This window comes from Pseudorasbora parva, chromosome 15 (assembly GCF_024679245.1).
Source record: "Pseudorasbora parva isolate DD20220531a chromosome 15, ASM2467924v1, whole genome shotgun sequence".
Classification (NCBI taxonomy): domain Eukaryota; kingdom Metazoa; phylum Chordata; class Actinopteri; order Cypriniformes; family Gobionidae; genus Pseudorasbora; species Pseudorasbora parva.
In genome coordinates, this window is record NC_090186.1 from 14,007,650 (window position 1) to 14,032,046 (window position 24,397).

The 24,397-nt window shown below is 38.9% G+C and overlaps 1 protein-coding gene across 10 annotated transcripts in view; it reads right to left on the bottom strand.

The window, feature by feature from the left end:
* Window positions 1-3,088: 3,088 nt before the first annotated feature.
* Window positions 3,089-24,397, bottom strand: part of dnm3a (dynamin 3a) — a 48,230-nt gene continuing 26,921 nt past the window's right edge. For 2 of the 10 annotated variants that reach the window (XM_067417180.1, XM_067417179.1), the window contains exons 11-19: window positions 24,048-24,186; window positions 21,755-21,841; window positions 21,532-21,602; window positions 21,384-21,435; window positions 20,558-20,614; window positions 19,008-19,037; window positions 17,173-17,286; window positions 10,712-10,821; window positions 3,089-5,820 (exon numbers count right to left, since the gene is read on the bottom strand). In XM_067417180.1, coding sequence (XP_067273281.1) covers window positions 5,634-5,820; window positions 10,712-10,821; window positions 17,173-17,286; window positions 19,008-19,037; window positions 20,558-20,614; window positions 21,384-21,435; window positions 21,532-21,602; window positions 21,755-21,841; window positions 24,048-24,186 — 847 coding nt within the window. In that variant the 3' untranslated portion in view covers window positions 3,089-5,633. Of the gene's footprint in view, window positions 5,821-10,711; window positions 10,822-17,171; window positions 17,287-18,990; window positions 19,038-20,557; window positions 20,615-21,383; window positions 21,436-21,531; window positions 21,603-21,754; window positions 21,842-24,047; window positions 24,187-24,397 lie in introns of those variants that run through there. The other 8 variants (XM_067417181.1, XR_010898052.1, XR_010898053.1 and 5 more) reach the window with 8 other exon arrangements.

Below are 24,397 nucleotides of genomic sequence, written 5' to 3' on the forward strand. Positions count from 1 at the left end.
TAAAGCTTCTTGAATTGAATTGAATTGAATTGAGAGAGAGAGAGAGAGAGAGAGAGAGAGAGAGAGTGTGTGTGTGTGTGTGTGTGTGTGTGTGTGTGTGTGTGTGTGTGTGTGTGTGTGAGAGAGAGAGAGAGAGAGAGAGAGAGAGAGAGAGAGAGAGAGAGAGAGAGAGAGAGAGAGTTGGAGGAGGCCTAAGCAGCCGAATATCTGCTGAAATCTCTGAATGAATATATTTTATTATGTACATAACTCATGCAGCAACCCAATTCTGATCGACTACAAGCACAATTCCTGCTTTGCACTCACTTTGCTGTACTAAAACACACTTCCTTCAAAACACTACTCACAACTCACTACAAGAGATATATACGAGTTATATTTTACAAATATTTTACAACACACTTATGTATGTACTGTCAGTACTAAGTGTAACCACTTAACAATAAACTATGTACAATTGTTTGAGACCAGGGTAAACGCCATCACCTGTGGAGAATCTTAGCCTGGTCTCATCACCCCACTACCTCCTTGGTCTTTTAGGATTCTAGATCCACATCGCCATCCGGTGGACAGGTATATGTTTGCAGGCTCTGGTTATTTATCCAAACACATATATTAACCTGAACACTTATATAAACTTACAAATTTACCTTAAAAAGAAAAGCAATTAAAAAATTGTTTTACTTTAAAACTGTGTGTGTGTGTGTGTGTGTGTGTGTGTGTGTGTGTGTGTGTGTGTGTGTGTGTGTGTGTGTGAGAGAGAGAGAGAGAGAGAGAGAGAGAGAGAGAGAGAGAGAGAGAGAGAGAGAGAGTGTTGGGGGAGGCCTAAGCAGCAGAATAGCTGCTGAAATCTCTGAAAGAATATTTACATTTGTATTATGTACATAACTCATGCAGCAACCCAATTCTGCTCGACTACAAGCACAATTCCTGCTTTGCACTCACTTTGCAATACTAAAACACACTTCCCTCAAAATACTACTCACAACTCACAACAAGAGAACACATTTAGTTATTCAACTAAATGTAGAAATTAAATTTATTAATTAGGTCATATATAATTCATTAAATTAGCCAAATCAAATTTTGTTGCAATATATAAAGTTGATTGATTGAAGAGATGTATATGAGTTATATTTTACAAATATTTTACAACACACTTATGTATGTACTCTCAGTACTAAGTGTAACCACTTAACAATAAACTATGTACAATTGTTTGAGACCAGGGTAAACGCCATCACCTGTGGAGAATCTTAGCCTGGTCTCATCACCCCACTACCTCCTTGGCCTTTTAGGGTTCTAGATCCACATCGCCATCCGGTGGACAGGTATATGTTTGCAGGCTCTGGTTGTTTATCCAAACACATATATTAACCTGAACACTTATATAAACCTACACATTTAACTTAAAAAGAAAAGTAATTTAAAAAAAAAATACTTGTAAAAGGTAAAAAAGGTAAAAAAAAGGCAAATGGGTCATTAAAATATGATTTTGGATATTATCATTGTGCTAAAATGCAAAAAATGGTTATAGAATGGCAGCTTATGAAGTCTGTTGGGCTTCTATAGCTGTCAAAATTTTAATTTAGTTTAGAATTAGAAAGAAAGAAAGAAAGAAAGAAAGAAAGAAAGAAAGAAAGAAAGAAAGAAAGAAAGAAAGAAAGAAAGAAAGAAGCTTAAATGAGTCTCAATAGTGCATGATTTTTGAAAGATTTGATCAGCTATTTTAGGGGAAATGTTAGTCTGTTCAGTCTGAAAAGAGTAAGTGACTCAAAAGTCAGCACAGTTTGAATGTTTAGTCTGAGTTTAGTGGTTGTAGCTTGAACAGTTTAAGAGGAGGCACGAAATTCGGGTCAAAGGAGGGTCTTGGGGGACCCTCCACTCCGAGCTGGAGACTCCTATAGGGTCCAGCAGGAGAGGGTGCGCTGCGGAAGGAAGGGTCTCAGATGGTCGGGACACCAAGGACAGAGAGGGCCCACGGGGCCCCCTCACCACCCCAAAGGACGAGCCGCTGGGACACGGCCTTTCCTAGATACGGCAGACTTTTTTGTCCAAAAGTCCTACGCACGTTTCGCACTTGGACTTTGGGGGATTTTTCTGATTTTCACAGCTTATTCTGTTGTTTTGTATATACCTTACTGTATGTGCAACTTTGTATTGGTTGGGATGTAAACTGTATATTGTTTCTGTAAGAAAAATATGTTGTGTTACTGTGTATTATGAGTAAAACAAAAAATAATATTCTCACATTTTTTACAACACACTTGTGTATGTACTTTCAGTACTAAGTAGCGAGGAGAAATTGTTGGATGATAAAAGCATCAGATACAATATCAAAATGTTGGCTTTTCCAAGGCAAATAAAAAATGTGCATTGTCCCTCTTGGAATAAACAATGTGCAGTTAGTTATGCAATATTTTGCGGGTTTATAGTTTTAGACGGGTTTATCTTACAGTTTTATCAGGATTTCAACCCCAAAAAATATGGTTGAAAAAATAACGCAGCATATGTGCTGCATGTCCAGTGGTCCAGCTTGTGTGGGACGTTTTGTGTCACGGCCGTGGACATGTTTTTAGACTAAAGCGTTGAAAAGCAAGATGAGAGGAAGCTCAACCTTGAATCCAAAAATGTTACCCAAAAATAGAGGCCGCAGCACATATGCCGCACACCATTGAGGCCAAGGGGTGAAAATATGTAAAACATATCCTCAATTTGCATTTATTAGAGATTAACGGAATATCGAATGAGGTAAAGGCACACCCATTTTTTAAATCCCTGGAAAATAAGTGCAGTGGGGGCGGGAACATTTGCGGCACATGCATGCAGCATATGTGCTGACCACGTTTCGGCTAAATTGGAGAAATATCAAAAATCAATAAAAGTGCAACATATGAGAGACTGGGCGGTTGACAAATGTAGGTCAGTAAGGCTGAACAGAAAAAAAATGGTCATAGTGGCCACGCCTAGCCAGGGACCATTAAGCTGAAGGCGAGAAGCAGGACAGTCACAGCCCCGCGACATATATGTCGTTTCCAACCGCCGGGTCAACCTCCATGGTGTGACACAAGAGCTGAGGAATGCAGCAGAGCTCCTGACCCTAGAGCACAGCCACCATGAAGCCTGCAGCCGTAGAGTCAAACACACACACACACATACACATAGAAAAACTACAGGAGTGAGAGTTATCTGAACAATAGTCCACTAAGTTATTAGAAGGCCTTAATGGAATCTGTTTTTTATGTGCTGATTTTAGGGCAAAATTTGTAGAATTCCGAGCAATAAGATGTGAAATGTGTTAAACATTAATGAACGCCAGGCGCTCCAGTTCTGTAGAAATATGTGAAGGTTTCTGCAACGCTCTATGTGCATATATGCCGTGTTGGCCTGGTTATTATATGGATGCATAATCTCTGTACATTTCTTGAAACACTGCAGCTTGTAAAGAATAGGTAAGGAGGACATTAAAAAAAAGGCTCTTCAATGATTCTTTGAAGTGCTTAAAGGGTTAGTTGACCCAAAGATGAAAATTCTGTCACTCTTATGTTGTTCCAAACCCATACTTTCAGGTTCATCTTCCAAACACAAATACTTTTAATAATGGTTTTAATTCATTTAGAAAATGAATTGCACCAAGTCATCAAAAAGTTATTAAAGACATCATAAAAGTGATCCATATGAAACAAAGAGTTTAATCCAAGTCTTCTGAAGAGACACAATCGAGTTATATGATAAACAGATTTAAGAGGAGGTTTATGAATGTAGTGAAGGAGGACAAGAAGGTAGTCGGTCTGAGAGAAGATACAGAGGATAGGACTAGATGGAGGCAGATGATTCACTGTGGCGACCCCTGAAGGGTACAGCTGAAAGAAAAAGAAGAATATGCACAATATAAACCTTGATCAACTCCCATGCATGATATAGCACATATGCACCAAAAAGGTTTGTCCTTGCTCATCAAGCAAGTACTGTTGACCTTCTGTTTACCATTTGGTGTGGTCAAATAACCACTCAATTCAAATGAATTTCAACAATATTTTTATAAACTTAATGAAGTTTGGTGGAATTTATTAAGTTTCATAAAAAATATCATCATTTATGTTTTGAAGATAAACGAAAGATGGTTTGGAACGACATAAGGGTGAGTAAGTGATGACTCAATTTTCATTTATGGGTGAACCTTCCCTTTAAAGCTCAATAAAAGGTCCTTGAGTTAGTCATTTGACTCTTTGGATATTTGCTATTTTATAGGTTCTTCAGATATTGGTTTTTGGATTCAATAGTTTGCTCAAAAGTTAATATTCAGTCATCATTTACTGTAGATCCTTGTGTCTTTATAAATGCTTGTGGCTTTCTTTCTTCTATGGAACAGAAAAGCAAAAGTTAGGCATAAAATGTTCACATTACTCTTTTCCATACAATAAAAGTAAATGTGGACAAATGCAAAAAGAATAAAAAAGCATCATAAATGTTCTCCAAATGACTATAATCCAAGTCTTTTAAAGCCAAATGATAGCTTTTGTGGAATCTCATATTTATGTCTTGTAACAAATCGCTTGAGTATGAAGTTTGCATATGTACACATGCCAATTACTCAAAGGCAAATAAAAAAAGAGCTGTGCCTGAAATCACATGCTTTCTGAGTAACTACTAAATTTGATGAGGAACAAACTTTGTAACCATTAAAGTTGCAATGAAACAGATGTACCATGCAACAGATCTTTTCTCACAATGGACATCTGAGGCAAAAAAACGTGGTTTTATCCATTGGTGGTTGGTTGCATAAAGGCAGATCTCGGCTGAATGTGAGCTTGAAGTCAATTGTAAGAAAGAGAACAGAAGAAGAAAAAAAAACATACATTAAATGGAAAAAAACAACGTGACAACCTAATCTTCAGTGTGTTCTGGTTTAAATGGTTCAGGATCTGCACCACGATCTTCTGAATCAGCTCTCACAAATGTCTTCATGGTTACAAGGCACGCTCTGTGCAAGCAGGTTGTCACGTTGGTTATGTTGATGAAAGTTAGCCTATTTTCAGGAGCTGTGTAATATCATTGTGCAAAGTTACTTGATTATTATGCAGGAATGAGAGTATATTTCCTAGCCATATCGGCCTAGAAAATAGCAACTTTTTATATTCCATCAGCCTTAGTAAACAATTTAACTACAGAAGGGTCAAGTTTTTTAAATAGGAAAAATATCGAAACTCTTTGGTCATTTTTTGAGTGAGATGCTATTGGTCTATTCAGATTCAATTATCTATGCTAAGGTGTGTTAAAACAGTAAAACTCAGCTGTTTAACTCTAGGGGGATTGGAAAATGAGCCTGTTTTCAAAAAACTGGAGTGTTCTTTTAAAGTCCCCTTACTAACTCCACCATGTTGTCATTGTCATGTTGTTCACTGCCATTCTCAACTCCTCTCTTGATGAACTTTCTTAAAAATGTCTCATTTCGTGTTCCAAGAAAGAAAATGTGACAAAAAGAAAGGGGTGACAAAAAATGGGACTTTAAAAATATATATTCCTTTAAAACATCAACACATGGTGTTGGTTTTGTAAAGAACTAGGGAATGAAAAAATGAGTGAAGCTTATAAATTTCCACATGGCATCTGGCTATAAAACCCATTTTGGTTTAAACATTATTTTGAAGTATTAGGCCACAGGGTTTAGCGTACAGGTACAGAAGCCAATGGGTTCCTGTTCTTACTGTGGTTTTCTCTGGGTAAACCCCGGCTCGCAGCAGAGAGGCCTTCCAGCTGTCCACCTCGTCCTGAGTGTCACAGGCCAGCTCCAGATGCCTGTAGTCCTTATACACGTTCCTACAGGGAAAGTAATCTGTTGTTAGCCGGTTCCCATGGCAGCACGTACACTCTCGCACAAACAAGCGCAGAAAAACCCTCTCTCTCACTCACACATATCATCTGTCCAAAACCACAAACCCCAGACCACCCTATCTGCCCTGAAGTGAAAATCCATTCACCCTTTCCAATCTGATTCTAATCTGAAGTTTTCCCCAGTTTTTGTCCTATCTCACCTTTTTTATTCGTCATTTCCATTCTCACCATTTACTTTTGTCTTGTATCTTTCTACCCAGTCTCTCTCTCCCTCTTTTTTCCCCGCTCACTCCGGAGAAGGCAGGAATCTGGAGCCCATCTCTCTCCATCTGTTCCACATTCCCCCTAATTATACTGTTGTTCCTCTCCTCCTTTGTTTCCCTCTTATTTCTCTCTCTTTTTGCGGCTATTGTATCTCTTTGTTGTGCCTGTGGGGTAAGAGGCTTAAAATATAACGTACAATGTGTATTTGATTTAGTCTGCGGCTGATAAGAACACGACTACAAGAGCGTGGCCTAAGACCGGGTCAATTCGGACACACATACACTGAAACAAACCACACACCAAAGCAACCACAGTTTCACATGCTTCAATCTCATAAAACTCAGCTACAAAACACTGTTTTTGCAAGCACATATATATATGACTCAGTGTCATATAACATTTCTTATAACCGCTTAGTATGAAAACGTACATATAGGATGCCATATGTCAAGTGATACACTGATCCAAGCACGCAAACATAATTTGCGTTGCAGATCCTCCTAATAAGGTGTAATGTGTGGAATACTGTTTTGCGGTTAAATGATTCATAATTCATTGGTAGTTCATGATATTTATGACAGGATAACTGTGGCGCTTGTGAATGTACTGAACTTTATTTGCCATTCCAAAACCACAAAGTACAGCTCCGACTTTTAAAAGGATTTAAACCTAAAAAATGAGTATGCACAACATCAACAAAACAATCTGTGTGCATCCAAAAATAATATTTGGCTACGTTTACGGGGCTTATTATGTTTTTTTTTCTTCCCAACCTGAAGCTTAGATCATGTCCCACAGTCTTAGATGCATGCAGTGTTATTTCAGTATTATTTATATTTAATTAAGTTTTTATCTAATATTATACTTTATTTCTTCTTTATTTTAATTTCTGAAAAATAGCTTAGTTTTAGTTCACGGTAATAACATTTGATACATGTTAAACAAGTTATATTTCCATCCATCAGTTTGTCAAAACAAAACTTAAAATCACATTTAATCTAATGCAGTTACAATGGAAGTCTATGAAGAGAGGTTTCCTTTGTAAATGCATTACTGTAAAGACTACTTTTGTTTGTTTTTACAAACTGATGAGCGGCTTGTAATTATTGTCTGCGGTAATCGCTTCAAAAGTCATAGCATATGTTAAACCCAAAGCATTCCTTTAATCACAGTCCTGAGTGAGTCCAGAACCGCACATAACTACTTGCCGTCATATATGAACATGGATGTAATGCACACGGATGCAAAAAAATATGCAAGAAAATTAACGACAAAGCTTTCTGCTCTCATGAGCACTTTCCCCGTCCTATGCCAGACTGGTGTCACCGCTGTGACAAAAACGACATCTACCGCCTGACATCACCGGTCGCTCTGACACTAGGGAGTTGGTGGGTGTGAAGGGCACAGTATGAATCACTAGATCATTAGAGTGCGTGTGTGTGTTTAAAAGAGCAAGAGAGAAGAAAAGGGGATTTTTCAGAGTGCTGGGTGGTATGTTTCTGCTGGTGAGCGGGAATGAGTGTGGAGTTTATGAGAGCTTGAATATCTTTATACAGAGTGCTTGAAGTGATGGATGTGTGCGTGAGTGTGTGTGTGTGAGAGCATCTGATTGATTGTGGTGCAGCCTTGGGTGTGTTTACAATAGTCTGCCATGCCTCTTTCAGTCAAAGCTGTGTGTGTGTGTGTGTGTGTGTGTGTGTGTGTGTGTGTGTGTGTGTGTGTGTGTGTGTGTGTGTGTGTGTGTGTGTGTGTGTGTGTGTGTGTGTGCGCACGCTCACCGCAGCATACCAACATCTCTCCAATTAAGCAGCTAATCAATCCCAGACACACCCGCACTCAAAAGGAAAGAGGCTGTGCTTGTAGAGACTGAATGTCAGAGACTGAGAGAAAAAGAGGATAGGGAGGGACATTGAATTTGAGACTGGCCAGGAATGTGTCAAAGTGTGTCCTACTGCGCCCCCTTTTCCCGTCGTGCTCTTTGTGAAGTATTACTGTGAAGTTGGAGTGTGTTTATGTAAGAAAATATAAAGGTGTGCGTGTGAAATGGAGTTATATTTTCATGTAGAAGGGCATGTGTATGTATAAGTGTGTGTATGAGCCATGACCGCCAGATGTGAATCCACTACACTCTTCTTGAGACAATTTTCATTGCAAGGAAAAATCAAGTCTTAGATTGGTTAGGGTGACATGCTCACTGACAGCCCATTCATTGCCATCGCAGTAGATTTCTGACAGTGTCAAACACAATTATCATAAATAATACAATTATCTTGACTGCTGTATTTTTATTACAAAAATATTAAGCACTGTTTTCAACATTTATAAGAAATGTTTCTCGAGTAGCAAATCGTCATATTAAATGCTTTCTGAAGGATCATGTGACTGAAGACAGGGGTTAGTCCGCACCGCAGAAATAGAATCTAAGTGACTGACAAAATGTCCTGTCACTCTTAGCAGCTGAATAGGACAAAAACTCTTAAAAAGCAACCTCTTACATTTATTGAGCCTGGTAACGAACAAGAAACTCTGTTTCTGCTTTGATTAGAAAGCAGCAAGGAACAGAGAAGGAATAAAAACAATGAGGAAAAAAGACTGGTTGTGGCACGGAGAAACATATTAAAAGAGTGGAAGCGAGATCCAAATAACTGATTAATAGTCCAGACATTTTAGAATGGAATGTGTTTGCGTGTGTGTGTGTGTGTGTGTGTGTGTGTGTGTGTGTGTGTGTGTGTGTGTGTGTGTGTGTGTGTGTGTGTGTGAGAGAGAGAGAGAGAGAGAGAGAGAGAGAAAGAGACAGAAAGAGAGAACATATTAAATTCTTCTCTAAATTAGCTCTAATAGAATAACTCCACAATAATAACTAATTTCTATATAATTTCAGCAAAAATTGCTGCCATTATACCACCAGATTGGTGTCCCTCCCTCTTTGTAATTTTATGGGATTTTTGCACTCCTTTCCTTGTCCACCAGACATTTAATTTTAATGGCTGGGATCTGAAAACGACAAAAAGACAAACTTACACTGGTCACACAGAGAGTTGACCTCTGTTTTAGTTGTGTAGGGTTTGTCTATAACAGGCATCTTCAAATGGCAGTTTCAATTGAACCATGAGACATAATGGCAACAGTAGCACTATTTCAGTGCATGTTGCTTCTCTCTCCCACTAAAGACGTTAAAAGCGACACATTAAGAGCTGCAGATTTTAACAACAGTAGCAGAAACACAGTGAGCAGTAAAATAGATGGAGATTTCACTAAAACACTGGCAAACATAATCTGTCATACACAACTTTAAACACTTAAACCAGGTTTGTGACATTTTTTCATCTACATTTAGCATTATTAGTCAGCAATGTTAAGAGCATTTAATAATAATAAATTAAATTAAAATTATTTGATTGTATGGAAATTTCAAACTTTAAAATCAATATTTAACTTTGTTTTCTGCTCATAATGAGTGTTTTGATTGTGTTTGTTTGCTTTTAGGTACTTATTTTAAGCAAAATATAAAAATGGTCCATACTTCAAGAGGAAAACCCTGAACACCTATACAGTTTCTTTTCTGTAACATGGCCTGTAACATTATGGCCTAATATTGTGATGTTCCCCATTTTGCTGCCATAACAGCCCTGACCCGTTGAGGCACGGACTCCACCAGACCCCTGAAGGTGTGCTGTGGTATTTGGCACCAAGATGTTAGCAGCAGATCCTTTAAGTCCTGTAAATTGTGAAGTGGGGCCTCCATGGATCAGACTTGTTTGTTCAGCACATCCCATAGATTATTGATTTAATTGAGATCTGTTGAATTTGGAGGCCAAATCAACACCTCAAACTATTTGTGAACCATTTTTGCTCTGTGGCATTATCCTGCTGAAAAAGGCCACAGCCACCAGGGAATGCTGTTTCCATGAAAGGGTGTACATGGTCTGCAACAATGCTTAGGTAGGTGGTACGTGTCAAAGTAACATCCACATGGATGGCAGGACCCAAAGTTTCCCAGCAGAACATTGCCCGAAACATCACACTGCCTCCGCCAGCTAGCCTAATAGCCAGCCTTCGCTTCTCATCACTGAGCCTTGGCCGCCCATGACCCTGTCACCCGGTTCACAACTTTTCCTTCCTTGGAGCACTTTTGATAGATACTGACCAGTGAAGAACAGGAACACCCCACAAGAGTTTTGGAGAAGCTCTGAGCCAGTCGTCTAGCCATCACAAATTGGCCCTTGTCAAACTCATTTAAATTCTTAAGCTTGCTCATTGATCCTGCTTCTAAAATATCAACTTTGAGGACAAAATGTTCACATGCTGCCTCATATATCACACTTACTAACAGGTGCAGTAATAAAGAGAAAGTCATTGTTATTCACTTCATTTGTCATAATGTTATGCCTGATCAGTGTATGTGCTTTACATATGTATCTAAATGTAAACATCTGGGCTTACCTTTAAATATTCATATCTAATTGGGCTGAACTAATTAAATATTTAATTTTTGTATAGAATAATTAGATGCAACTTTGGCTCTGAGGGCCCAATATCCAATTTTGACTCTTATTTTTCTTTTACAAAGATTCTGGGGAAAAAAAATGTGTATGTAGGTGTTGTAACTGACCTCTGCTCTGTGTTAAAGATGGCAAAGACATGTTTGCTGGACATGAAGCTCTTTTCTATGTCCCGCACCTTCAGGTTGTCCAGAGGAAGCATGTATTTCTTCTCTTTTTCCTAGAAAATGAGACAGACAATGTACATCTTAAGAGTTAGTGAGCATTTTTGGGAACCTCTTTTTAAACATTTACACATGGCAAAGTTTTATAGTGTCAACAAAATGTATTACAAGATTCTCAAAAATGTTGATAAAGGAATAGGTTACCAAAACAAAGAAAATTCTATCATCATTTACTCATTGTCATGTTGGTCAAAACCCAAGTGACTGTCTTTTGTGGGACACAAAAGAATACATTCTTCAGTCTGTAGCCTACAGGCTGCTCTTTTCCATTCAATTACAATGAATTGGGACTGGAGATTTCCAGCTAGAAAATTGTCACAAACTTCAAGTCATCATTAATTTATTGATAATATTCCCTTCTAGTGAGCTGTTAACCACTGAATCACTGAGGAAGTGAGCAGAACTTGAGAACTGGATCAATCCAATTCATGAACAGTTCATTCAGAACACTTCTTTGAAAAAGATCAACCAATTAATTAAATACATCTGTTTCAAAAGAACAATTTGTTCTGGAATCTCCTGTAAACTCATAAACATAGAAGGAAGATGAAGGCTTTTATTCCTTTTAACTTTTATTATAGCTTCTGAAGACAATGGAATATACTATGCAAGTTGTACGAACCACTTTTATGACTCTTTTATGTTATTTGCATCCTTTTCAAAGCTTGAAAGCTTCTATACCTACTCATTGCAATTGCATGGAATAGAGTGACCTGAGACATTCTTACTTTCTGTTCCAGAAAAGAAAGAAAATACAGGTTTGGAAAAACATCAGGGTGTACAAATAATGACAGAATATACATTTTTGGCTGAACAATCTCTTGAACTGAATCTCTAAAATGGTGTGAACTAGGGAAAATCTCTACAAGGAAGAAAGCCAAGAGCATAGAAACAAAGAAAGAATCTACTGTAGATTCATATGATCATCCTCAGGATGGCTTAAGGCACAGGACCAAAAAAAAAAAAAAAACATGCACATGAGAGATGCTACAAGTTTTCACTCTTTGAGTAAAGGATTGAGAAAGAAAGAAGGATAAAGAATCAAAAAGGAATTGAGAGATCGAATGTGAGGGCCCACATGTGGAAGTCATTATTTGGACCAAGGCTCTAAAACACAACATTTCGTCTGAAAAAAACTAAAGAGAAGAAAAAGAGCTCCCCCTCTCCACCTCTCTCCTCCCTCTGTCTGTACAGGAGGGGCTGGGGTCTCAGGAAACGGCTTGGATTACATTGCAAATAACGGAACGGAGATGTGGGAAAGAAAGAGAGGAACAAGGGATGAAAGTGTGGGGGGAAACACTCTAAAAAGAGTAAAAACTAAAACCAGAGAGGGGAAGAGAGAAGCCATATGAAGCCGCTATCAGTGACTGAGCCTGACGGAGTGACTGTGTAGGAATTATTTTGGAAATTCAAGTACTTTCTGCAAATCAGCTAGGCCATCTAACAAGGTTCAAAAACCTGTGCTTTCTAACTTAAAGGAATAGTTCATTAAATCTGCCATTATCAATTCATCTTCATTTGATTCCAGTGCCAAAACTTGACAGTTGCAGATTTAACTTGCATGTGGGCTAAACTGAAATATTGCAAAAAAACTGAAATATTTTGCAAATAATGTCATCCAGCAAGTCGAAGAGAACAAAATCATCACTCCCTGATAAACTGCCGCCTAGTATCACTGAGAAAAACTTTAGGTTGCTGCAGTAGGAGAAGCCACTGTGGGTCTTTTTTTATATATATAATAAATGACTTGTGCCACAGAGCACGCAGATGAGACGCAATAAACACAGTCATGTCATCTCGCTTTTGGAGGCACATGTCTGCTGTTTGGGAATGCAGTCGTGTTCTGGGACAGTTTTGGGAGGTACGGAACCACTTTGATGATAGACTTTGGCTAAGGCATTTTATAATGACTAAAACAACATCTTAGATGCTATGCAAAGAGATCCGTCAGTTCTGCCGTCTGCTGGTTAGTCAGTTTTGCCGTCCTATCGCGCAAAGTCACTTTTGATGCACATTGAGGAATTTATTTGGTAAATGTGTTTACATCATAGTTTATGCACATGTATTCTTGTCTTGAAAAAATGTATCTGTCTAATTTGAGCACAATTTTTTTTTAATACACATTTTTTGAATTTATGCACATCTTGGCATTTCCATCCAGTGTTTATTTTATGATATCCCACAATGTGCATGTTTATTGAGCAGCAAATCATCACATTAGAATGATTTCTGAAGGACACTGAAGACTGAAGTAATGAATCTTTGCCATCACAGGAATAGATTGTCGTTTTTTCCCCCTCCCACAAAAAAATAAGTTCAAATCTCAGTTAGTTTAAGCTTCAAATCAGATTTGAATTTCTTATTGAGTTAAGAACAAATTGCATGTGTTTGGCATATGTGTGCAAAATAGTATGGAAAGAGTATAGAATTTCTTCCCATGGAAGAGCAATAGGAAGCTTTAAAAGAGTGTGAGTGTTGGTGTTAGGGGAAGACAATTTTCAGTTTAAATGTAAAAAATGAAAAACATTTCTACAAAAATGTACATTGCACATTTGTAGTTGTGTACTACAGTATTGACTTTTCCTAAATTTTTTACCTACTGTTGAAATCTGTCTAAAAAACATTCTAGTATAGTGTGGAAATAAGACAACTGTATCAACTAAAAAGTAGAAAACATGAAATTTTTATATAACAAATATTTCCATGGAGAAAACCATCTAAACATTTTGACCAGTGTGGCTCACACGATGACAAAAGCACTTTTTATTTTGGTGGCACTGACCTCTGAATTAAATGCTTTGGGTGAGTAACTACATTTTGCAGATATTCTAAAGTTCAAGCAAACAATTGTGACAATTGCACTTACAGATTAGAGAATGTTATGACTGTTTCGAAAAATGTGGCAAAGCGATTGAGAAAAACTGTAAAACATATTAAATTAGAATTGTAATAAAATTAAATTGTAATAATATTTCACAGAGTTACTTTTTGGTGTTTGACAGCCCCTGATCATTACACACTGTCTGCTGGACAAGAGTTGTGCAACAATTATTCAAATGTGGTTACGGTTTGTGACAACATTTGGGTGAGCAAACAGATGACAGAATTTTTACTTTTCTGGGATCTATTCCTTTAAACTATCTCTCCTTGTCCTCCTTGACTCTTTGCACCCCTCCTGTTCTGCTCCCCTCGAAAAAAACTTTCTCGTTTTTTCATTCCAGAGGGGCCCACTTCCTGCCTGAGTTTTTAGAGGTTAAAAAAAAAGTTAGAAATGACAGGCTGGCGTTAAGAATACAACATCTGGTACCGCTTTAGTGAGAGAGCGAGAGAGGGAGCGAGAGAGAGAGAGAGAGAGAGAGAGAGAGAGAGAGAGAGAGTGAAAAAGAGAGAGAGATGAGGCAGGGAAGTCCGGAGGATGGCTGGGAGTACCGAGAGAGAACGGAGGGAGAAAGACAGGAGTGGATAGGAGCGAGTCGGACCAAAAGATCGAAAGAAAGAGAGGAATTGAGAAACAACGGACCACTCCAAAAGTTTATTCCCCAAGGGTCCCATCAACCCTTATATGGCCAGTGGGGTCCCTCCCTCTCCTCTCTCTCTCTGTCTCTCTCCTTCCTTCTCTGACTCCTCATTCCCTCTTTTTTGCTATGCCTTCCATGAACGTCCTGCCAGATAGCCGGCCGCGGGAGCGATGTGCCACGTCAAGGCTGGATACTGCAAACCAACGCGGGACGGGGACGAGATGGACCTGAGAAAGTCGAGAACGGGTAAACGGACGTCTGGAGCTACTCTCTCTGTCCTCTACATCGCCGTTATCCAGAGTGAGAATAAGATAGAAGCAATGGAGACTATTTCTGTCGTGTTTATTTTGCATCTTCTACCGCCTCCTGTGAAGGTCGGGGCCAGCAGGGTTGGACTGAGTGACTGAAGTAGATAAAGAAAAAGAGGTGAAAAGAGAGAGAGAGAGAATGTGAGAGTGAGAGAGAGGGCTGGAACTATCTCCTGCTCCGTCATCCCAGTGTTCAGACTACCTGTTCAGGATCATACTGGTGTACAGTAGTCTGCACATTGGTTAGACTGTGCATGGACTCACGTCGCTGGGGAACTGACGCCAACTCTCAAACGCAAGCAAAAACACACACAAACTCAACAACTGCAGGTGAAAAGTCAGACTCTGCTATGTTTGGTTTGTTATCTACACCAGTGTTGGTTATACTGCATGTCTCTGTGGACTCAAAGTTGCCGTTAATGACACAGACAAGAAGTTTCTCGATGAATGAGAGCTTGAAATTAGGTAATTTCCAACCAAAAAGGAGGCATCTACATCACATCAGCCACAGTACATTTAGCTAAACCTGGCATGTGAATAATATTACCGTTCTAGTAGTCATTCCCACCATTTATGTGTAAACGTGTGTACTCAGGCCAAGCTGTGCATGCATATGGCTTATATGAATGCTCCGGGTGTCTGACTAGTTTTCCATCTTGAGAAGGCCATTCTAAAGGTTTCGAGTAGCAATTTGTCCAGATATCAGCATAATTGATGTATGTATGCAAGCTAACTCGCCCGCCGTAAGACTCTGAGAAGAGGTGAAAAGACAGTGATTATGCTGAATGCTAACAGAAGTGGAGGGGAGCACAAGTCATCTGTTTTCCCTCATGCAGCTCGGCTCAAAAAGAGAGAGAGGAAGACTGCTGGAATGCGTGTCTGTTTAGTGTTGGGCGCTGATTAACCCAAACCAGCAGTCTCTCGCCATAAACGCCATTAGAACTGGGAGAGATTTAGAGAAAGGAAGGGGACATCTGATGCCAGTTTGTATTGGAGAAGAATTTAAGTTTTTAAGGGTAAAGAAGTGATCCGTTTAAATGCAAGAATGTGTTTATGTGCACATAAAGTGTGAGAATTGCAATGTGATCTGCTGCAATGGGTGAGGGGCTATCTCTCTCTCTCTCTCTCTCTCTCTCTCTCTCTCTCTCTCTCTCTCTCTCTCTCTCTCTCGGCAGGCTCTAGGAGGCTGGATGGTGTTTGGACAAAGTCTTACAATTTTCCACCCAGGAATGTGTATGGCCCCAGTGAGACTGCCAACCACAGAGACAGAATGAAATAAAGAGAAATCAAAAAGAAAATAGACAGGAAAAGAGATAGACAGATATGAAGTCAAATATTCACATTTTAATTCTGGATTTGAATATACTCCAGGAAAATTTTAGAGCACTCTCATATTCAAAATAAATGACTGCAATAATGGATTTAGCAGAACATAAGGAAATGTGAAGACATCCAACTACTTATATTTAAAAACCTGTGTGAAATTCAATGTTAATTTTAAAGGAAGCCAATAATTTTAACAATATATTTGTTCAGATCTAAATATTTTAAGCCTAACAGAGTGTGACTTTAAGAAAAATATAACCATGTTCATGTGAATACCTCTGTTTGAAGTATCACAAGGTTTTGAGTTTCAGTATTCGTTAAAATAGTGTTTGCTTATATAGTTGTATGCATTTGGCAGTCGGGACGACGGGTGAGTGTTAGTGTGTCTGCATCTATGTGTGTTTAAGATTCTGTGTATATCAATAACCATGTGTGTCTGAGTGTGTGTGTGTATGTGTGTGTGTTTGTGTGTTAGTTTGACTTGGGGGGCTTCCAGCTATGTCAGGGTGATCCAGACCAAATGCCTTAATTCCCAATGGACAGAGAGAGACGGTGGGGGTATAAGAGGAAAAGGGAGCAAGTAAAATAGAAGCTAAGAAGGAAAAAGACATGAGGAAAGAATGATTCAACAAAACAAGAAACAAGTGACTGATAAGAGAATTTCGTAATATAGTAATAAGAGTAACTACATTTAAATCTTGTTTACGAGTATTGTGTGTATTCAGTGTTATTTTTACTTTTTGTAGCAGACAATTATTGATTCATCTGAGAAAAAATATAAATGGCATAAGAAAAGAATGAAAATGTATGTTAAATGCAATGATGTTTACAAGCCATGTAGAAACCATTTATGTTTGTATTCAAGTAATATATTATTTTGTCCTCTCTTGCCCCTTTGCTTCCGGTCGGAAGAAGCAGGCTGTGCAGCCAATGACTGAGAGCGTTGTCTGTCTGCCTGTCTACACTTGCTGTGCAGAACTTCCTGCACCTGTACAGCAGGCACAGACAGGCAGACAGATGGCAGCCCGCCTGACAGGCCACACAGTGTGACTGACACAGAGACCAGCCAATCAGTTCCACCACAACCTGGCATGGAACTTTAAGCAGACCAATGAAAACTGTATTTTACCATGATCATCATAAAGTCATTAAATGAATGAAAGATCACACTTATATCTCTAATGCAGTTACTCGCCTCATCGTCTTTAAACCAGGACAGACTTTCTGCGGTAAGCACAAACCAGTACTCCTTCGCTCCTCCTTTGATCAGACTGATGTTGTAGATGGTTAACCAGCCCTTGCGAATCACCTGAGGGGAAAAGTCAAAAGTCAAAAGTCTGGGTTCATGGTTCATTAAAAAACACAGACAGAGGCTGAGATTCTCTGGTCCTTTAAGAAACAAAAAGATCAATGGGAACTTAAAGAAGACGTAAAATCTGTGGATGGATGTATGGATGTATGTATGTATGGATGGATGGATGGAAATAGTGATATGATGGATGAATGAATTGATAAAAGGATGGATGGATAAAAATAGTGATATGATGGATGGATGGATGGATGGATGGATGGATGGATGGATGGATGGATGGATGGATGGATGGATGGATGGATGGATGGATGGATGGATGGATGGAAACAGTGATATGATAGATAGATAGATAGATAGATAGATAGATAGATAGATAGATAGATAGATAGATAGATAGATAGATAGATAGATAGATAGATAGATAGATAGATAGATAGATAGATAGATTTACTAGCATTTACAATACTGACCTGAAAAGGAAATCTACATAATACAATATAATAATCAAAGCTAGTGGGCAGAGGATGACAGAGAAAAAACTAAAGGATGAGAGGGTGGAGGTGAAGAAAGAAAAGGAAACAGAAGGTCGGGATGGCAAAGGGAGAAAGGGGAAAGGTCCAAAACATCCCGTAGGAAATATGAGTCATTTTCTGGCGGATTTAGGCTGATCATGACTTTCAAAACAGTTTTATCCTGTGTGTCATTCATTCAGTTCAGCAACTTTATGAACAGTTGTCATTTGAAAGTAGTATAAACTCTTATTCTCATTTTGCTGAGAAGGTATTAATTTTACCTTAAAAAGTAAACAAAGAATAAAAAAACTGAGCTGAAGAGATGAAATGCAGCAAAAAGGACACCATGACGCATGTATGATGATTTCTTCCTCATAAAATGTTATCAGTAGATACAATACTTCAATGACATAGAATAACATAAAGTTACTCTTGTACAAATCTTGTACAAAAGCACTACTTCCCCTACTATTTCAATCAAACCTCCAAAAAACAACAACAAAAAATACAAAAAAACACAAAAACATTCTCTTTATTTTGTGAGCGCACCAACTTCAAGTTTGCAGCATGCACCATTTTTTCAAAGTCAGAAATTGCAAACACACACACAGGCCAAATGGACCGAGATCAAAGAAGAGTTTGAGATTCCAACCTGTTTTTAACATTAGCGCCCGCATACACATGAGCCCGTTTACTCATGTACTGGACTTACAGGGCTGCAAACTGCAAGGAGGTTCATTCACAGATAAGAAAAGAATTAAAGAACAGAATTACCTATAAGAACAGAAATGACGTACAGTGATTCAGAGACATTAAAATGATGAATAGGAGGATAAATGAAGCAGGTAATTAATAGTATAAGGTTTCAGACTGTTACTTTACAAGACACTGCTGGGCAAATCAGGATTCAGAATAAGAGTCATGTTTTAGACTGTTGTGTATCTACACTGATTGGAGAGTCTGAAGTGTAGTGCGTGAAAAACACACTGTTCGACAACATTCAGGGAGTGTTTTAGCAGGAGTCATAAAAATCTGAATTTCTGAGTCCCAGAATATCTGTGATTTACGTGACGGCAGCACCAGACAAAGGGTGGAAAAGAAAGTAAAATAAAAAGACATGGTTTTGCTGTGTTCAGAGGCACACATAGACACAAGACTGTGACGCTGGTAGACAGTAGGTAAGGCTTACAGACACTGGACTCGTACAATTTGACTGGATGGAGGAGGGGCGGCACCCTAAAACATCAGCAGAGAGGAGAGAATAAAACCATTAAGGTGGCACCAGTAAGCACGGGCATCTCTCCTGGTACGCTGGCACTCCACATTGATTCCGTCAACCCCCCAAAAATTTAACACAAAAAATACAACACCATTTTCTAAGCAATGGAAGGTTTAGTAAATATTAGACATTTACAGCAAAAAGCAACCATGCAGCACAGTGAGCACTCAATGAATGTGTAACACTGAAGAAGACATATGAACAACGAAGATCTTAAAAAAAATTACATTGCTTACAATGCTTCAGGTTCAATATTAGTCCAACTCTAATATATACTCTATTATCACAAAAAATTATTTTGACACCCTCAGTATTTAAAAACAGAGGGAAAATCTATGCAATCATGCACAAAAAATTACCAAAGGAGTATACAGTATGTAAGGAGTATGTGCGCAAGACGGAGCAGAAAACAGATAAAGTACACCTGGGTCTTAAGGTTGTCTAAATCATTCTTTTAGCGGTGGTTTTGTTAATCTTATCACACTAATCTCATGTGTCAAATTGAGGCAGTATATTTTAACATTTTAACAGTATATTTTAACATTTATTCCAGTTCCATAGACTGCCACTTTAAGTGCATTATAGTACAGTATACCCTTTCATTAAAATAAAAAGTTAGTTAAGCATGAACTAATGCATTCATTAAGCTTATGCTTATTGTAAAGTGTTCCCATTATATATATATATATATATATTTGTTTTGTTTTGTTTTTATATTGTAAAAAATAATGGTAATACTTTACAATGAGCATATGCACTAATATGCATTAATTCATGCTCAACTAATGGACAGATGAAAAACTAAACCATTTATTAATACCACATCTGCAACTATTAATCTAATTAATAGATGAAGTCATATAGGAATTGCTAATGTGACATCATGGATTAATCCCCGTTCAACATACACTCACCTAAAGGATTATTAGGATTACCTGTTCAATTTCTTATTAATGCAATTATCTAATCAACCAATCACATGGCAGTTGCTTCAATGCCTTTAGGGGTGTGGTCCTGGTCAAGACAATCTCCTGAACACCAAACTGAATGTCAGAATGGGAAAGAAAGGAGATTTAAGCTATTTTGAGCGTGGCATGGTTGTTGGTGCCGGACGGGCCAGTCTGAATATTTCACAGTCTGCTTAGTTACTGGGATTTGCACGCACATCCATTTCTAGGGTTTACAAAGAATGGTGTGAAAAGGGAAAAACATCCAGTATGCGGAAGTCCTGTGGGGGCGCAAATGCCTTATTGATGCTAGAGGTCAGAGGAGAATGGGCCGACTGACTCAAGCTGATAGAAGAGCAACTTTGACTGAAATAACCACTCGTTACAACAGAGGTATGAAGCAAAGCATTTGTGAAGCCACAACACGCACAACCTTGAGGCTGATGGGCTACAACAGCAGAAGACCCCACCGGGTACCACTCATCTCCACTACAAATAGGAAAAAGAGGCTGCAATTTGCACAAGCTCACCAAAATTGGACAGTTGAAGACTGGAAAAATGTTGCCTAGTTTGATGAGTCTCGATTTCTGTTGAGACATTCAGATGGTAGAGTCAGAATTTGGCGTAAACAGAATGAGAGCATGGATCCATCATGCGTTGTTACCACTGTGCAGGCTAGTGGTGGTGGTGTAATGGTGTGGGGGATGTTTTCTTAGCACACTTTAGGCCCCTTTGTGCCAATTGGGCAGAAGAACCCAAATTGGTTAAGAACCAATTTCATCAGTAATAATTAGGGGCAAAAACAGCCATCAAAAAGGCTGAACCTAAATTTCACTGTGAAACATGTTCCTTAATCAACATCTTCAACCAATCAGATTTAAGGGACACTTTTACAGTTTGTGTCAAGTTTCAGCTTACAGTCAAGGTTTGGTGCTTCTACAATCGTGTTATTCACCAATGATTTCTCTCTAATATTAGAGATAACTTATGGGCAGGGTTTTAGGGGTAGGGAAATGGTTAGGACTACATTTTCAGGCAGGAATGTTGTTCAAAGATCAGGAACACGTCTTACTCTGTAAAATCAGGACAAGCGTCAGAGAGCGAGAGAGGGAAAAAAGAATATTCATTTGCAGCACAACATTTGTAGTGAATTACACAAATGTTAGACATACACATAAGCCACATACTATCTGATGTAAGACAGATGGACAAGAGAGCAACAGAGCTTGAGCAGAAAAGAGATTTCCTCCCAGTAAAGACAAAAGTAGGATTGTCCAAACCCTGCTTGCTGATGATTTCTAATATGTACAAGGTTCATACAGTAACAAGAGTTGCTCATAAAACACTTTGACTCACCTGGTTCCCAGCTGAAGGCTTCTTACATGTTTGATTGGTGTTCTGTTGAGCGCTGAAAGGAAATGTATAAAAGAAGGAAAATCTCTCATGTCATGTTGGTAGTTCTGTGTTTTATTTCTGTCATAATCATTTGACGTGAAAACCTTACTTTGCGAATCCGATAAAATCTTCATGATTCGTGTTGATGTAAGAGAGCTGAATCTCTAGTGAGAGTAAAACCTGTTCAGTGAACAAACACACACACGTGCAAAACAAGGTACAACATAAACCAATAATTTGTAATCGAAATGCTCATAATGATAATTTCATCCATAACTAAACTGTCCATAATAGAGATTAATTTGATGGTTGTGTACAGGTATCTGTCTGACCTGGTCTTTGGCTTGACTCTCTCGTTCTCGAATGTGTGTGGTCACTATCCTCTCAGTCTCTTCCCGTAGTTTTGGAAAGGTCTCCAACTGAGGACAGTAAAAAACAACCAAACAAAAAAACTATTTTGAAATTAAAAAATATATAAAACCATTAAAACCACCCTCTTTACTGGTTTAATTAAAGTTCCTCGTCTTATGGTCTTTTATTAAAAAGGAATGTTTCATTGAATGTGCACTTGCAGTGTAGCCTAGAACTCTGACACCCTAGCGGCAGCAAATCTAATTTACAACCAGGGTAGTCTAGCAACTCTCCGTTGGATTGTGAACTGGAAAAACCATGGTCAGGCAAATTACATCGTGTATAGAGTCGGTGGGCGGGCTTAACTTAATGATGGCAGAGTTGCGGAGGTTGTAAACACAGAAGCTGGCGAACGGCGGTCTTTCGAATCGGCTTTGGCCGCAACTCTGGAAGAGCTTTTCTTTGAGAAAAGAACAAAGAATGGCACTGAAATCATTCTTAAAGGGATCCCCTGGTGTTGAGACTTGTATGGCTTAATATAACATAAATGATGTCTCTTACTGAAATGTAGTAGTAGAAAACCCATGAAAGATCAACATTATTTAAAAAATCGTTTTTATATTTGGACTATGGGCGGCGCCATTTTGTTTGCTTTCTAGGTTGATGACGTAGAATGGTTGCACTCGCAATCAGATGGTGCTACCCGTAGCTATTTTTACCACAACGCAACTCGAAAATTGTTTCAGAGTTAAACAAAACCAAATAATTGCTTTGTAATTGTACTTAAAACACATTCAAACATACATGTGCACACAAACTCGCTCACAGACTCACACACATCCCAACAGATCGGCGAGGATACACACACCCGCACTGCGTGCGTGCATACATCACCCTCATTCACTATTTCCTGTATTGATATCATAGATAGACGATTGATATGCAGTAGATTAACTGTAATACCTAGTGTGACCAGCAGAGGGAACTATCTAGGTATAGGACCATGGGATAGGGGGCATGAGGAAGAGAGGAAGGATGGTTTGGTGATGATGCATGGGATGTTGGTTCGTGCATTAAAGTTTGAGCACAAGCTCAGTGAATTAAAACCTCAATCTTTAAACTTTTATCTTTAAGACACGAATAACATTCCCTACTTTAGTTCACTAATACAACTTGAAGGAGTGAATGAAAACGAGTACGTGAAGTCGGACAGCTGCTGTGTGTACATTGGCTGTACACTTGTTATTGCGGTGCAACTTCAGACTGAATGAGTGCACATGTCCACTATGGTTTCGGACACCACTACAAATGGCAGTCCCTTCAAATAATGCCCTATTTCAGGGTATAAGGGGTCGATTTCGGATTCATCCCGTCGTGGAGACTGAGCACTTAATCTTCTTCATTGCTCTGGTTGGTTGTAGCGCTATTCAATTGCGTTCAGAGGGAATTTGAAAGACAACCGTTTATCCCGCCCCTCGGATTGAGCCCTGCCAATGGTGAGTTCCCAGACCCAAAATCTTGATGTGGGTCTGGCTTGTCAGGCTACTTGCAGTGAGCTTCAAATTTCAAAATTTCAATATACACAATGTTGCCAAAAGTATTGAGACACCTCTCCAATCATTGAATTCAGGTGTTCCAATTATTTCCATGATCACAGGTATTTAAAATCAAGCACCTAGGCATGCAGACGCTTCTAAAAACATTTGTGAAAGAATGGGTCACTCTCAGGAGTTCAGTGAATTCAAGAACATATACACTTTTGTAGCATTTTATTATACTATTTAGCCCCTTTCACACTGCACGTCGGACCCGCAATATTCCCGGAACATTGCCGGGTCGCCTTCTGTATGAAAGCAACCACGTCCCGGCATTGATTACCGAATTGAACCCGGGTCGGGGACCTAGTAACATTGCGGTATTCGACCCGGGACAAGCGCTGTGTGAACAAAAGCCGAAACTAATGCCGCAACGTCTACGTAGTTATCGTGCGACTCCTAGAGCTTATTTTTTCAATAATACAACCCTGCAGTGCCAGAAGAGCTAGTCGATGTTTTAAACGCAGAGAGTGTTCGTATACAAAAGAAACTAAAATTAAACAAGCAGAAATGTGCGCAAACTGGACACAAGTCGAGACCACGGAGCTCCTTACTATCCGCGCTGAAGCTGAGATCGCTCGCCATTATACGTCACATCAGGATGTCACGTGTCAACTCGTTCCGGAACCGTTACGGGTTGTGTGTGAAAGCGCACATATTACGGTATAGTATGTTGTACCTTGTTGGTACATTGTTGTACTGTGTTGATGAGCTCCTGGATCACCATGTCTACACACTTGAGACACGGTCCTTTAAGTTTCACAATCTGTTTCTTCACTATGGCTTCAAAGGCCATATCGGGTGTGAACAGTCCTGTCCTGGATCAGCAAGAGGGGAGAGAAAATTAAGTATGGGGAGAAAACATAACATGAACTTTGGTTTTGAATATGAATATAAATGAATAAAACTGGGTGCCCTTGTAAATAAGTTATAGGGTTAGTTCACCCAAAAATAAAAATTATGTCATTAATGACTTACCCTCATGTCGTTTGACACCCGCAAGACCTCAGTTCATCTTCGGAACACAAA